The 16903-nt window shown below is 39.8% G+C and overlaps 3 protein-coding genes across 3 annotated transcripts in view; 1 reads left to right on the top strand and 2 right to left on the bottom strand.

The window, feature by feature from the left end:
- LOC134824947 (DNA replication licensing factor mcm5-A-like) overlaps positions 1-16903 on the bottom strand; it is a 50458-nt gene that overhangs the window by 8043 nt on the left and 25512 nt on the right. The window contains exons 6-10 of the mRNA XM_063836963.1: positions 8985-9063; positions 4957-5073; positions 4778-4844; positions 430-535; positions 13-158 (exon numbers count right to left, since the gene is read on the bottom strand). Of these exons, the coding sequence (XP_063693033.1) occupies positions 13-158; positions 430-535; positions 4778-4844; positions 4957-5073; positions 8985-9063 (515 nt within the window). The remainder of the gene's footprint in view (positions 1-12; positions 159-429; positions 536-4777; positions 4845-4956; positions 5074-8984; positions 9064-16903) is intronic.
- On the top strand, positions 1609-4079 carry LOC134824946 (aminopeptidase ltah-1.1-like). The gene is made up of 2 exons (XM_063836962.1): positions 1609-2141; positions 2372-4079. The coding sequence occupies exons 1-2, from the start codon at positions 1625-1627 to the stop codon at positions 3982-3984; spliced, it is 2130 nt and encodes a 709-aa protein (XP_063693032.1). The 5' UTR covers positions 1609-1624; the 3' UTR covers positions 3985-4079.
- On the bottom strand, positions 10198-15898 carry LOC134824949 (solute carrier family 22 member 3-like). Its single transcript, XM_063836970.1, has 3 exons — positions 15866-15898; positions 12492-12701; positions 10198-12287 (listed from the first exon to the last, which is right to left on the bottom strand). Exons 2-3 carry the CDS (start codon positions 12688-12690, stop codon positions 10861-10863), a joined length of 1626 nt encoding a protein of 541 aa, XP_063693040.1. The 5' UTR covers positions 12691-12701; positions 15866-15898; the 3' UTR covers positions 10198-10860.

Genomic DNA, 16903 nt, shown 5'->3' with positions numbered 1-16903 from the left:
CACGTTCCCCACCTCGTCTAGTAAGACCATCAGGCAGTCTCTTCCGACTCCCCCCGAATAGCAGACAAGCGATGCTCTTCTTGATATCCTCGCTACCAAATATAGAGGGAGCTATGTTACGGGCTATCAGCTCGTACACATCCTCTCTTTCAGCTAACCTGAAGTTAATTAGTTCATTAGTTAGTTTACTAATTAGTTATTAATTAGTTATAATTAGTTAGTTTACTAATTAGTTACAATTAATGACCTCAAGAGGGCAAACCTTCTACCTAAAAACGGAGGTGCTAAAAAGGTGATAACAAAATATAAAGCGGATAGTGAAGCTATACCACGAAGTACGGTATAAGACTCCTCTAGCTGTGACGTCATCTTCTAAACATGCTTAATGACGTCACAGCTCACATGATGACGTCACTAAAACCCACTTACTTCTTGAAGTGGTCCTCCTCCTCGGGAGTGAACTTGTTGAGAGATCTGCCTGGTCCTGATGTATCTACCTCTAACCCAACCACCCTGATATACGGCCTCCTGATTCCTGGGGTATTTACAATTTACATGTAACAGTTATTAGATTAGATATTCGCATTTATCCACACTATTTACATTACACGTACAACGTGATATTATTATTATCAGTGCAGTGTGTTCAACACCAACGACACCGATCAATTGCCAATCTGCGAAACATTATTTATTATTATCACTTCGAGATGGCACATATAGACAGCATGAGAGTAGGCCCTGCCATCTCGAAGTGATAATTTACATGTAGTTTAATACAAGTAGCTACTTGCTACGTAAACATTCACTTATTGATGTGGTTTCATCTTTGTTTTCTAGAACATACAAATAAAATAAACCCGTAAATTTTAATAATTTCCACTGTAAGGTAATAATCTTTAGGACGGTACAGAAAGAATTGCTGTAGTCCGAGGAGCCCTAATCCTCCCCGAGGAGCCCTAATTACATGAGCCCTATATATACTATACTAATCCTCCTCGCATTTCTCATGTCTCACATACAAAATTCGTAGAATGACTGAGCATTTCCAGAAACGCGAGATTGTACCCATATCTCCCATAATCTATACTAATAACGATCGGCTTTCAGGATTTATCCGAATCTGGCGCGAAGTGCTGTACCAGACTCTTAACAATTATCATTAGCATGCACTTGGGGTCCGGACCCCTGCGCTCCTGCACTTGCTAAACCTCTCATTCTAACCCAGCTCAATAATCCTTGTCTAAGACACAGAGCCCAGTACGTGTTTATCGGGAATCCCAGACTTCAGTCAATAATCCTGGTAAACTATAGGTACTCTGTGGTGTGACTCTGAGAATTTCCCCCGCTGTATCCTATATTATAGTCACGGCAATGTGGGATTCTAATATAATCTTAAGCTTATTAGGGCCTTAAAATAGTATCCTGTCCTCCTGTACGTGTGTATCAGGTCTAGATTAACGTACATTTCATAAAAGGTGCGACTGAAACGCTGCGAGCGGGAATTCTTTTCTATAATATAAATTTGCACCAAGGATCTTAATCTCATTCCAGCGCATATATTTACACCATTGCAGGACTAATAATCAAATCTTGTATATCTGATTTTAGGTTCAATTGCAAAATGTCACGTATTGTTTTGTTGTTATTGTGTTTGGCTGCCCTCAGTCTGATCTGTTCTGCGAGGAAAAACAAGAGAAGAGGTAAAAGTGGTTCCAAAAAGGGAAACAAGAAGAACAAGGCATCTTATCGAGATGAGGGAAACGATTATAGGTCCGGCGGAGGAGTAACCAAGAGTAATGGCGACGATGGCACAATGCATAAGAAAAGCCCCTTTTTAGATGGAACCAATCTCCCACCAGATGATTCCCAGTCTGGCAGACTCAATGACTTCATCACCACAAAGGACCCGTTTTCCTCAGACTTCATGAAGAAACGACTAGACGGTTCAGGAGCACGAGGTTTAGTTAGCGCAGCTAATACGCATGTTTACAAGACTACCCGACTGTCACTGAACTTAGGGGTAGACGTGAAGGAGGTGGAGGGAGCGATGAGGAGTTTTAGGGTGAGGGGTGTAGTTGATATTCATTATGTTAAAGTGGAGAAGGAGGCGGCGGAGAGTTTTATTCTAGACTCCTGGGGTTTGTTTCTTATCCAGTTCATTGTAATGATAATTTGTTTGTTATTAAGCTCATTATAGTAATAATTATAGTTAAATTTCGTTATGTGTCGGAGAAATGAGCCGATTCCATAAATAACTGAAATCTTGTGGTTTCCTTAATGTTTCTATAATTTAAATCAATGAAGCGTAAATTTGTAAGCTCTCTTCAATTCACTTCCGTTTTGCTAAGAAACTCCCCATTAATCCCAGGTTTGGAAATAAAGCACGCTAAAGTTTCATACGACGGAGGAGCAACATTCTCAAAAGTCGACTTCTTGGATGGCAACAAAGTGGAGGGATCAGCTAGACTAGATGTCCTGGTAGACTCCACCCAAGGAGAGGGTATCCTTACTATCGAGTACACTACCCCTAACACTGACTCTCTCAAATACTCTAACCTCCAGTTCACTGCCCGTTCTGACCTACAGAATTACCCTATTCTGGCGATATTCAACCAGCCAAACATGGCCAGAACATGGGTTCCCTGCCAGGATACACTTCTTGTCAAGACCCCAGTCGAGATGAGGATTAATGTTCCTGCACCCTTCACTGCACTCACCACGGGAATCTTTATATCCGAGATTTATCACGAAAACAAGAACAGAACCGTGTTTAAATACTATCAACCGACTCCAGTAGCAGCTCAACAGTTAACACTGACTATGGGCTACTTTGAGAAGTGGAAGATAAGCGAGAGGATCAGTGTATGGATGGAGATGGGGAGAGGGATACGAGATGGGTTACTCATGGAGACAGACGCAATATTGAATATCTGTGAAGGTATGGTGGGACCGTATGTTTGGGAAACCCTGAATATAGTGATAATCCCAGATAAAATGGGGTATAAGGGAGAAATGATAGGTCCTAACACAATCTACCTGCCCGTCTCCATGTTCCAAACCTCTTCCTCCCCCATCCAGGATGACTCCCTCAGAGTCCAGGAGATCACAAGGCAGATGTTCAACAGCTGGTTTGGTAACCTAGTCACTGCTCCCGTTCTCAGAACCTCCTGGAACGAGGAGGGCACACTTGCAAGTGTGGAGGTGGGAGAGCAGTTCATGCTAGCTGGAATAGCAGAGTATCTATCTTACCACGCTACTGCTCATTTCCTTAATCACGATAAGAACTTAGCAGACTTCTTCTTCTACCGCGCCCAGGAATACACTGAAGACCTCCAGAATCCAGACCGTTACCCTGTGTTCTCGGAGTTGGTCCCAGGAGCAGCTAGGTTCAGTGTGCTGATGAGACACCACGAGGACGCTATGGGAGGTAAGGGTCTGATGAACAAGTTCCTGAGAATGGTAGTGTTGACTAGTGTAGTGGAGGAGTCAAGTAAGGAGTTCTGGGAGGTACTCCGCACCATGTTACCAGAATTAGAGGAGGAGGGGGACAACAAGTGGAACGGTGGGTATTGGAGGGAGTGCCAGGTGGTAATAAAGGCTTGGAATCCGAAGAAGGGTGAACCTAAAGTGAAGTCTGCTCAGCTGACTGGTCTGAATGATGCACAGGTAGCTTACATTCTGGAGAACATGTGGCGTGAGTGGTTACCTAAATCAGCAGTAAAGAAGATCACGGCTGTTTTAGAGGAGATGGAAATCTACAAGGACAATAACATGTTTTACAGATGGGCGCTCTCCGCTATAGCGATGGGGGATTCTAAAATCAAGGAGGACGCTTTTGAGTATATCCGGAATAACGGACAGAGTCCAGGGTCTACAGCTCTGATTAAACTGCTGAGTAAGACAGCGTCGGAGGGGGAGAAGAAGGAGCTGAAGAATGTGAAGAGGAATGCAAAGGAGTCGAGTTATGTACCCTGGGATTAGAGATATGAAGTGACCATGATTGATCAGAGTATATTTCGTATAACGTGCGGTTTATAACTTTATTGAGCATCAAAGCTGGTGACTTTGTAGAATGGTTATAATATAATAATGCCTTCGGCTCTTCGGGCTCCGCTTGATAATTCCCGACAGCTTGCTGGAGGGAATTTGCGGCCCGAAGAACCGGAGGTATTATGTATTATAATATTTTCCGGTTCCGAATTGGAAGGGGTGTAATCCGATACGTGCGCATCATACAATATAGTGTCTAATATATAGAACGCCAGTGTTATTTGTTTTACAACTTGCCGCCAGCCAGTCTGAGGTCTATGCTGATAATACCTTGGCTTCCCTTGCGTGATATATCGGCAAATTATCAGCTCTCGGTGTCCGAGACTTTTAGTGGATATAATTCCCGGAAGGTATTATAAGCTGTAGTACGTGAGTTTCAACAAAAGGTTTTATTCATTTTATTGGGAGGAAGAGAGTTGTTGTTTTGTTGTTATAAGAAGGAATTATTTTCAGAATTATGGTGATCATAGAAAGTTAAGCAATCTAAAGAATGTTTCCTGTATAATATACATATGCCTATGTCTGAAGAATATTTTTACCTATGGGACGAGGAATTGCCACAAGAATAGATTTGAGTCTACTTCTATTAACCAATTCTGGAGTGATTGGCCAAGAATGTTCTTTCAATTGCCGGCCTTTACCAAAAATCGTGGTTTTTCTGTATCACGATAATTTACAGATGGTTTTATGAGAAAAGCTAATATATGTATCACGTGACACGTACCGGCAGTTATTTTGTCTTTCTTGGACCCCTTGTCTGACATCTTCTTGATAGAGTAGATTCCTACCACCTATTCAGAAAAGTTCTGTTAGTCCGAGAAATACCGGCAAAGAATTTGCTAAAAGAAACACATAATTTAAAGCAGATAAAAAACATTTCCTTGTGTTTTTAAAGCGTGTTACCTGAACTCGGTTACCGGGAACCATCTTGTCCACTAGAGCTCTGTCTACGTATAGTTGGATGTGACGGGGCATGTCACCTGTTGGAATGCTGTCTGGCGCTTCTTGTAGTTTCAACGTCTGAGATAATAGATGTGGATACTGGTGGGGAGGTGAAACACATTTGTTTACTTTAATAGTGAGCACATGTTCGGCGGGTTGAGGAGGTGAAACACATTTGTTTACATTTTTAGGGTAAGCACATGTTCGGCGGGTTAAAGAGGTGATACACATTTTGTATTATAGAAGGCATGTAACACTTGTAACGCTTTCTTGTTACCCCCCTTTGAAGGCCCCGAATTATTTTCTGAACGAAAGCTCAAAAATAACCGAGAAATCGACCTTCTTATTAACTCATTTTGATGACTATTTCTGACCTAAAATTGCACGAAAAATCGATTTAGCTAGGTTTCAGAACCTATAAACACTTCCTTATCCCTAAAAATTGATGTTTTATAGCTAATACGAGCAACAAGCAACATATGTTTTGATCCTTCGGTTCTACTCATGACCTAGGCAGTTAAGCTGAAACCGACAGATCGAGGCAATCCTCACCTTAACTGATAAAACTGGTAATAACACACTTTTCAGATATAAATGTTCTTTGCGATATACGTTTATTGCAGCTTTGCAACTTGAGTGAACACCAGAGTACGAAAACACACAGCAGGTAAGCAACTCACTTTTTGTGACTGTTCATCACGAACATTCTGATCCTGCAACATATGAACAAGGATATCGTCTCCTTAACAAATCGAACAGGTACTATCACAATTTCCAGAGCACAGCATGATAACAAATTCAAAAGAAACACAATGAAGGTAGGTTACCAACACAACAATATAACAATCATACTAACAACTGAATTAAGTTTATTCTGACGACGGGCAGCCCTGATGTGCTCCGTGATCCTCAACGAGCGACCACTTGTAATAGAGGTGGTATGTCACGTGACACCGATCCGTCCAATCACAAACAGGAAGAGTGAGCAGATCGATATCGTGTGTTTACTTTCCTTATCTTTATTTGACCCTCTGTTCAAATTGTTATCTCTATCACATCTCGGCTCGGCAAGGTCCGCGTGCAATATCTGCACCGCGGTAAACACGCCATGATTGTTGTACTTATATAACCGTGCCCATTGCTCACCATTGCCCACCTACAATACAAACTGTTGGGGGGGGGGGGGGGGGTTGAAGATAAACAACCGATCTTGATAGTGTGTTGGTCGCTCCTCCAACTGACTGTGATGCTAACTGTTCAATCATGAACGGAACATTAACATATATCCATGAGTGCTCCTTTGCTTAACTTAGACAGTAAGTGTTTGAAAACGGAATATAGGACACGACTTCACTGACAAGAACTGTATGTTCCAGGAGGAGGCACTTGCAGTGTACAGGAGGACAAGCATGGTTATACATGACAGATTTGAAGTACTAGTTCAACATGGTGCAGTTCATTTTTACCAGGTTAGACACTCAAAATTTCAATTTGTGCTGTGTAATCAGTCATTGCCGTTTTAAATATGTAAACTTGGAATCATTCTCACAATTTTAATAAGAGTTTGTGTAACTTTAAATGTTGCACTTGCCCTCAAAGTCAATGGAATTCATTTTGTGTGCGGGGTGTTTATTTTAGATGAGATACGGAAGTATTGATAAAATCGATAACGGGTAATGGGTGCGCTGTTGAAATGGTTCAGTGGACCTGTGGACCCCTCTTTAGTTCGTTTACCAGCTGCATTTTATTTCGGATCATGGGTAAGAGCTTTGCTGTATATACTTGTACTGACAGATATTTTAGCTGGTACCGTACATACATATTCGTATCGTATTTTTGGCCACATTGACGGTCCTTTACATTTAGGCCCGCAAACTGAAAACGTACTCCATCGTTAACTGATGCTACTGCAAATAACACTGTTTGTCTGTTTAAATCCATGCTACCACATGATTACTGTGTTCGTGCTTAAAAATTAACTGTGCATGTAGCGACGTGAATTTAATTTCCTCTTAGTCTTAGAATCTAAATATGCCGTTTTGGTGCACGTAACGTGCGTAATCCGCGTCCGGTTCGTTCAGTGGACCCCTCTTTGGATCGTTTACCAGCTGCATTTTATTTCGGATCATGGGTTAGAGCTTTGCTGTACACTATTCAAATTTCTATTTAAAATCCTGCATGCAGTAAGCAGTTACTCAGAGCCAGCTAGAGAACGTGTTGTAACGTCACGTAATAGTTGAGTGTAGAGTGATTATTCATCGTCCGGTTAGTTAAGAATAAGCGGAATAAAAAGCGAATTAAATTTCAGGAGTTACACTTAACATCCCAGAGGTGATGTGGAGCAAGACTCAGTTCACGCCGGAAGAAGTAGCTGCCAGCAGAAAAGTAAGCATCGCCCGCATTCACGTGGAACGCTCCATTGGCTATCTGAAGCGGTACAAGATTTTGGGAAACAAAGTTGTGGCGAAGATATTGCCTTATCTGAGCGACATCGCATTCGTGTGTGCCCATTCGTGTGTGCCCAACTTGTCAACCCTGTTTTTTTAAGGGAGGTGGACAGTGATTTTTTTAAAATGACCAGGTCTACCTAAACTTGTTGAGCTTGCTGAATAGGAGGAGCGACCGACACACTATCAAGATCGGTTGTTTATCTTCAACCCCCCCCCCCCCAACAGTTTGTATTGTACGTGGGCAATGGGTACGGTTATATAAGTACAACAATCACACTATTTCAAGTTCATGACGTTATCATGGCGTGTTTACCGCAGTGCAGATATTGCACGCGGACCTTACCGAGCCGAGATGTGATAGAGATAACAATTTGAACAGAGGGTCAAATAAAGATAAGGAAAGTAAACACACGATATCGATCTGCTCACTCTTCCTGTTTGTGATTGGACGGATCGGTGTCACGTGACATACCACCTCTATTACAAGTGGTCGCTCGTTGAGGATCACGGAGCACATCAGGGCTGCCCGTCGTCAGAATAAACTTAATTCAGTTGTTAGTATGATTGTTATATTGTGGTGTTGGTAACCTACCTTCATTGTGTTTCTTTTGACTTTGTTATCATGCTGTGCTCTAGAAATTTTGATAGTACCTGTTCGATTTGTTAAGGAGACGATATCCTTGTTCATATATGTTGCAGGATCAGAATGTTCGTGAGGAACAGTCACCAAAAGTGAGTTGCTAACCTGCTGTGTGTTTTCGTACTCTGGTCTTCACTCAAGTTGCAAAGCTGCAATAAACGTATCGCAAAGAACATTTATATCTGAGAAGTGTGTTAGTACTAGTTTGATCAGTTAAGGTGAGGATTGCCTCGATCTGTCGGGTTCAGCTTTACTGCCTAGGTCATGAGTAGAACCGAAGGATCAAAACATATGTTGCTTGTTGCTCGTATTAGCTATAAAACATCCATTTTTAGGGATAAGGAAGTGTTTATAGGTTCTGAAACCTAGCTAAATCGATTTTTCGTGCAATTTTAGGTCAGAAATAGTCATCAAAATGAGTTAATAAGAAGGTCGATTTCTCGGTTATTTTTGAGCTTTCGTTCAGAAAATAATTCGGGGCCTTCAAAGGGGGGTAACAAGAAAGCGTTACAAGTGTTACAAGCCTTCTATAATACAAAATGTGTATCACCTCTTCAACCCGCCGAACATGTGCTTACCCTAAAAATGTAAACAAATGTGTTTCACCTCCTCAACCCGCCGAACATGTGCTCACTATTAAAGTAAACAAATGTGTTTCACCTCCCCACCAGTATCCACATCTATTAATTGATTATTTTTAGCGAATATAATGGGATCATAAGAAAATAGAAAATATCTGGACACTGGAGTGATCGACTATCTAATATTTAGCCAGTTGAATTTTATATTCATCATCTATCCGTGTGCTATGTGAGATTCCACCAAAAATACCTCACATAGATCTCACGATTTATATATGAATGGCTACAACATTTCCTTGTGTTTGACTGAACCATCACCTGGTAGTCGACGCATTTGCACTTGTCAGGTACTATGTAGTAGGGATCTAGAGGACAGGGTTGTTGTCCTGCTGTTGATCTGAAATATAGGGAGATTCAAAACTTAGTTTACTTCAAAGTCAACTTCCAACTAAACATTGGTGTACAATATCTATTTATTTTGTGATTTTGACACCACTTGGGGGTCCAAATTTCGCGATCTAAATCCTCTGGGTCACCTCATAATAGTTTCTGAAGCTGTGACTAACATTTACAATTTACACTCCTACTATCAGAGTGCAGTCTCGTGATTAAAGTTGGCAGAAGGTTATAGGAGTACTGACTATGAATCTCAGTGATTGATTGGGGAGTTGTGGCTAAAATAGAAATTCTCTATCAATCAGTCTGAGCGGATATGATTCATTAGCATCCGGATTCACCGCGGAGTTTCTTATTGTCTGTTTGACCACCCCTGGATTTATGTGACCACCCCTAGTGACCACCCCTAGTGATATGACGTAGACTGTAGACAGATACTGAGTAGATTGGTCACTATTCTCTTCCGTTCGTTTCTTTTTTGCAGGATAGTAGCAAGTATCCGCTTAATGATTATTTACGGTATCTCCCGCACCTTCATTCTTCTTCTGTATTGAAATTTGAATACTGTAACTGGTGTAATTTTCATCTATATAATTCCAACAAAATCAGCTAGTGATATGCTGTTCTACATACAACTTTGATTTCATCAAAATCCTATCCAAATTGACGTATTAGTTTCAGTAACGAATCATTTCAGACAAATTAAATCATCTCAATCAGACTAATTGTGATGTTCATAATTTGTCATATACATAATAATATACACCGCACCCTTTTCTTAAATATAGCATGTTGGGCAGTATCCAAGAAGTCCGACCCAGTACTGCACATTTATGAAAAGAAATATCGACTCTGCAGTAGCTTGGTCTCAGAAAGAGTAAAACTTGGTAAAAGGGACATTTTAAATCTTCTGTCATGTGTTGACTTTTTAAGGATAAAATTGATTATTAATAAAGTTTAAAAATTGACTGACTTTGACAATCTGGTTCAAATGGCCCATAACATAGTAGTATGGGGTAGTATGAATAATGCAGGACTACTCGGCCTATCGACCACTTGATTTATTTCTCGTGTTTGCTGTATTTAGTTTTTTATATATTAGTGCTTTTTATGCAACAAGTAAAACAAATCCTTTATGTCATGTTTCCAGGGTTTGGACTGGAATTGCCCGCTTAAAGAACTTCCATCGCGTTAAATTACATAATTTTCTCAATAAATGTAATAGATTTGTAGTGTTGTAATTAGTTTAAAAATTTTATCAGATTACAAATGTCCTGATATATACGTCTCTTATCTTTAGTTAAAAAGCCGTTGTACTTCAATCTTACAATATATAAAGCGAGACGATATATATCCGTACCATTTTACTGACACCACGGCATCAACTTTAACACGAATTTCCGCAAAAACCGTAAAAGATATAAAACTGAAACTTTTTTACTGGGTCAAATGTCTCAATGGCCTTCAAATCAGCATGAAAAAATAAAAAATTGGCCAAAAAATAAAAATTTCAGTGCTCAAATTTTGGACCCCCAAGTGGTGTCAAAAACGCGAATTAAATAGGTAATAATTTATTTAGTCTCTTGAGTATTGACACCACTCAAGAGTTAGACGGGTTCCTGCTAGTTGAAATAATTGATCACGCCGGAGAAAATCGGTTATTTGTTAAAATATACGCTAATTTAAACGTTACAGTGATACCAAATGATACAATATTTAATGTTACAATACAATGATCAATAAAAATAGAGAATTTGAGTTTCAAAATTAATACTGTCGAGTCCTGTTATGTTTTACTTTATAAAACAAGACTTCTCCCGTTTCTCCTTTCTTCAACGTCTTGTCCAGTGACCGGTATCGGTTTGTTTCTAGTCTCGACCAGTAGAAATGATCCCATCATACAAAAGACCGCTATGAAAGCTAGGCTCCCAAGAACCACCGCTTTTGAAGTGACGAGTGCCAAATTGTTGAATAAGAACGGACCTGTGAAAGAGCCAACTTTAGAAATACCAGAACCAAAGCTGAACACGATACCCCTATGTGATGTTGGTGCTAATTCTCCAGCCCAAAGCAAAATTCCTGAGAAGAGCCCGTTCACAAATATGGATCCGATCAAACAGCTGATACTTTCCAGTGTCCAGCCACTTCCAAATTCCACGTTTGGTATCGCTGTAAGGTAGGTCAGAGCGGCCCCTAGAAACATAAATATCATGGCATGTCTTCTTCCCTGCCAGCCTATTAAAAAGACAGACATAAAATAAGAAATTATCTCTCCCACACCCGCCATAATGTACCCTGAGTACCTATCTGGAAGGATATCTCCCCAACCGAAGCCAAAGCCATAAGAAAACATCGCAATGGACGGCCAAAGGACCATGAGGATTGAAGTTTCAAGCAGAAGACTTGGGTACCGGATAAATTCGCTCAGTTGCTGCCTGACATTATGGTTTCTATCTTTAGCTTTTCCGGCGTCTATTATTTGGATGTTTTCCAGATCCAGGTACATATCGTTAAATTTCGCCAAGGCTTTGAAGGATTTCTTGGCTGCCTCCACATCATTTTTTATCAAATAGTATCTGGGTGATTCTGGACAGATAAAAATTTGTAATGATGTGAGCACCATGACTATGGACGTTGCTAAAAACATGTTGTTCCAGCTTGTTGTGAAGTAGCCAATTCCTACTAAAGGTACGTAACCAAATGATCCCATACACCCTGCCCAACTGTTTATCATGTTTCTGTGTTTTGATGGAACAAGCTCCGCTTGTAGAAGGTACATTCCATCGGACTGTAAGATATTACCAACGCCCATGAAGTACCTAACTGCTAAGAGAGAGGCGTAGTTATGACAAAATGTTCCCATTAAAAGCGAAAAAGTCACGATGAACATACCAATTATTGCTGTATTCTTTCTCCCAATTCTATCAAACAAGTAACCACCTAGAATAAATCCTGACAATCCTCCAGCAAATAAAATTGACGTTAACAAGGTTTTTCGTGCCTTCCGGGATCCGACATCGCAGTATAAATCAAACTCCGCAGAAAATGAGGAATGTTCAAGACTCCATTCTATGTCAGAAGGCCCAAGGATAAGTTCTTTTTTACCATCCACTTCTTTGGTAATTTCGCAAGGAAATTTGTGTAGTAATGATGGATCATCTCTTGTCAAATTAAAGCACTTTATGGATTTGCATTTCCAAGTGTCGTCGGGGGTTGGGTCAATACCTGGAACAAAATTTACAAATTAATAATTTGCTAAAATAAACATAGATCCTCTTCATTGAATGAGTATATCAATAATCAAAAGTGATCCATACATAAATATTGAACACGCTTTTAACTTTTTCCTTCAATCATGTACTTTTCGGCCTATATCATACATAATAATCCGTAATTAGGCTGGTAAGTTATTTAAGCCCCACCAATCACCTGCGAATTCAGTTATAAAAATATTCGTCATCTCTCCCATCCACACCAACATTAGTGACATTATCAGAGCTGTGTACTTCCAACTCCGGTTCCGGGCTAACTCCTCTAGCAGATCATCACAACTAACCAGTTTTCTGTCAGTATCTCCTACCGGTAGGGTGGATCCGTAAGTTGGGTTCAACTTGATCTCGTCTATCATCTTCACAACTACTTCAAACTTTTGGGATATTCTTCGGTTTATAACTTGACTTCAATGGGGCGTGGGGGGTATCCGATGGTGAAAAATGGCGAAAAATTGTGAAATTTTACGATATGGAAACCCGATTCATCATAAAAATCATTCACAATATTTCACCGTTTTACACCATTTTATTTTATTTTTTCAAAATATCAAACTGAAATAGTAAATGTGTTTTCTGGTACTATACGACAATACCAAGAGCTCAGTTTTAATGAACCTTATCCGCCATGTTCACCAAAACTAATCAATTTGGATGTACCTTTCTCATCATGATCACCAAAAGTTACTAGTTGTTACTCGCCACGTTGAACAAAAGTTACCATTTTGATGTACCTTATTCTCAGATTCAAAAATTCTCAAAAATACTCAAAAATACTCAGCTGCATGCTGGTCACAAGACATGGTCACAAGACATGGTCACAAGACATGGTCACAAAACATGGTCACAAGACATGGTCCCAAGGGACTAGTAGTTCAATTTGTGTAAGGGAACTCATGGTCAGTCTATAAAACACATGAAAAGCAGTGTGCTCCAGTGTATATGAGTACAGATACGAAGTGGAACATCGAGTTCCGTTCTGGCGAGGTCTGGCGAGGTCTGGCGAGCTGGAAGGAACTTTCGAGATCGTCTGGAAGGGCTGATCTATAATATAAAACTATGGTATACAGACTACATGACATGTTAACTCTCCCCTGTATCTAGCCCATTTCTAGGTCAGTTAAATTCTACTGATGGACCACATCACTAATTATACGTCACCAATTAGTGACATGATCTGATCTCCGTGGGACCCCTAATAATGAGGGGGCCTGGCCGTCGTGCAGCCGTCCCAAGACATGGTCACAAGGCATGGTCACAAGGCATGGTCACAAGACATGGTCACAAGACATGGTCACAAGACATGGTCATACCACCATCTCTTGACAGAAAGCTCGACCTGGAGGGAGCTGGATAGACATTTAATTACACAAATTTGCGAAACAACGGTTTCAAACAAACGGTTATTTCACTCTGTTTATATGGATATATGATTCGATGAAATATGATACCATACTCAGGTGACAGAGATTCAGAAGCAAAAATTGACAAATTAGTTGACATTGGTCGGAAAATGATCACGTGATCTTTGAAAGCTTTTAAACACAATCCTTATCTTGATGTTGTTAACTAAACCCCCTGCAAAACACTGATTAACCTACACAGGTCACAGGTATGAGTGGCACCACAAAATAATGGGTCGTTCAAATCAGGCTTTATTGATGAAGACCTTTTTACAATCGATTATAATGAGATATGGAAACATAAAACATACCTCATCGTGATTTGATTGGGTAGTATTTCCAAGATACATTCTTTAGGTTCAAACGTGAATACATAGGGTGAAAGCCAAAGCACAATGTACATGATTTCCTTATTAGACTGCAACAACACAAAACCTAAGTTTAGGACCTAATCAAAGAGCTTTACATAAACTGTTCGAGTCTGTTCTTAGGAAGTGAACGGTTGTGAACAATAAATACCCCGTGACGTCATACCCCGTGACGTCATACCCCGTGACGTTGACATCATTTCACTACATGTACATGTCCACTCGCTCTATCTTTACAATGGGGGCCACCAAAATCTTGTGATTTGCTGTCTGATACATATCGCGGGTAATGTCACGTGTTCAGGAGCAGTTATTAGAGAGATTATTTTTGATGTGATGTTTTAGTCAATTTCTTGTTCAAATTTCATATTTTCAACAAATTTGTAGACATTGATTGTCTGTTTATGTGTCAACTGTTACCTTAGTTGGTCAATACGTATTCGCACCCGGTACGGGTACGCGCGTACCGAGTTCTGGCCCCGATAGCGGTACGTGCGTACCCGCACCCGCACCCGAAAACTCAAAAGTGAATTTGAATTTTTCAAATTTAAATTGAAATCTAGAAACTCACAGCCCAATTCTCAAAGTCCAGTCGAGCAATTGTTCTCAACATACGACTACCTAATGGGTCCAAAACGCAATAGGTTAGCCTTCGAGACCCAAGAGAAGCTGTTATTCATCAAAAGTAATTATAAAGTTTGTAACAAACGGGTGTAAGACCTGTGGTTTGTTACAGACTTTATAATTACTTTTGATGACACTGTTTGATGAACTGTGTTATCTTTGCGGATGTGTAATTGTTGAATTCCATTTTTAATATTTACTATTGTCTTTCATTTTGTCTCTGAGATAAGTGAATTCGTTTGCTTTTTAATTTTGGCGTACCCGTATCTGCACTGGGTACGGGTGCGCGTATTTTGCCGTATTTGCGCGTACCGACTGAAATTGTGGTGGTACGCGTACCCAAGTCAGCTTTTATGACGTATTGACCCACTAAGACTGTTACCATCCGATGAATGCACCTCCATTGTTGCACTGTTGCTTTGACTAATTTGACTGTATTATCTTACTATATATAAAGCGAGACGATATTATATGTATATTTCATTGCTGAACTTCTACACAATAAAAAAGAGGTTTTGACTAGATCCTCGTACCCACATCCAGAAACACGCCATCTTGCCAGGCAGCCTGGGAGGAAATTTTTTTTGGGAGGAAAAACGGGAGAAAAAGAGGAAATCTTTGAGAAGTTACTCCTAAATTTCGAAATATTTTTTTGGAATAAAGACAAATTAATTGAGGAAATTTTTGAAGAAAATGTTTCGATTGTATAAAAATCAAAGAGGAACATCCTGTCAGTTTTGGAACACAGTGTTCAATATTCTGATTGGAGAATGCAGATTGCTGTTGTGAAGTTACCAAATTTACGTGAGTACTTGATTCTTTTCAATCCCAGTTTATTGCTGTCCTACAAATTTCTTTAATGCCAAATGCCGTCTAAAACACCCTATTTCGCAAAAAAATTCCGGGGGCTGCGCTCCCTAGCCCCCGCCAAGGGGCTCCGTCCCCAGACCCCTGCCACAGCTTGTTCGCTTCGCAGCTGAATTGGACACGTCGACTCGCTTTGCTCGCCGACAGCCCCCTCCCCAAACTTGCGTGCGAAGCGAGCGGGCCACAGAATTTAGAAAAAACGCATCTGGGAGGAAATATAAAACTTTCTGGATGTGGGTCAGACCTCGTAATTCTTTGCATCATTTATTTACATCAATTCTCAAATTATTTGTTATATAGTAGTGTTGAAAGTATTAAAACCCATATATATATATATATATGGATGGATCCGTGCCATTTTACTGACACCACGGAATCAACCTTAACGCGACTTTCCGCAAACACCGTAAAAGATATACAACTGCAACTTTTTTTGACTGGGTCAAATGCTTTTATGCTTTTCAAATCAGCATAAAAAAATTAGAAATTGGCCAAGGAATAAGAATTTTAGTGCCCAACATTTGGACCCCACGTGGTGTCAAAAACGCGAATTAAATAGGTACTAATTATTTTAGTCTCTTGAGTCTTGACACCACTTTAGAGTTAGACGGGTTACTGCTAGTATACATAAATATTCTGGTTATGGATATTTAAGTCAACAATTAAGTTGTCGGTATTACTTTACTTACGCGGAACATTAAGTTGCTATGATATTTAAGTCAACAATTAAGTTGTCGTTATTACTTTACTTACGCGGAACATTAAGTTGCTATGGATATTTAAGTCAACAATTAAGTTGTTGTTATTACTTTACTTACGCGGAACATTAAGTTGCTATGAATATTTAAGTCAACAATTAAGTTGTCGTTATTACTTTACTTACGCGGAACATTAAGTTGAGCCTATGGATATTTAAGTCAACAATTAAGTTGTCGTTATTACTTTACTTACGCGGAACATTAAGTTGCTATGGATATTTAAGTCAACAATTAAGTTGTCGTTATTACTTTACTTACGCGGAACATTAAGTTGCTATGGATATTTAAGTCAACAATTAAGTTGTCGTTATTACTTTACTTACGCGGAACATTAAGTTGCTATGGATATTTAAGTCAACAATTAAGTTGTTGTTATTACTTTACTTACGCGGAACATTAAGTTGCTATGGATATTTAAGTCAACAATTAAGTTGTCGTTATTACTTTACTTACGCGGAACATTAAGTTGCTATGGATATTTAAGTCAACAATTAAGTTGTCGTTATTACTTTACTTACGCGGAACATTAAGTTGCTATGGATATTTAAGTCA

Source organism: Bolinopsis microptera, chromosome 13, assembly GCF_026151205.1.
Source record: "Bolinopsis microptera isolate Bmic1 chromosome 13, MBARI_Bmic_1.0, whole genome shotgun sequence".
Lineage (NCBI taxonomy): Eukaryota > Metazoa > Ctenophora > Tentaculata > Lobata > Bolinopsidae > Bolinopsis > Bolinopsis microptera.
This window is presented reverse-complemented; position numbering and strand designations above follow the sequence as displayed.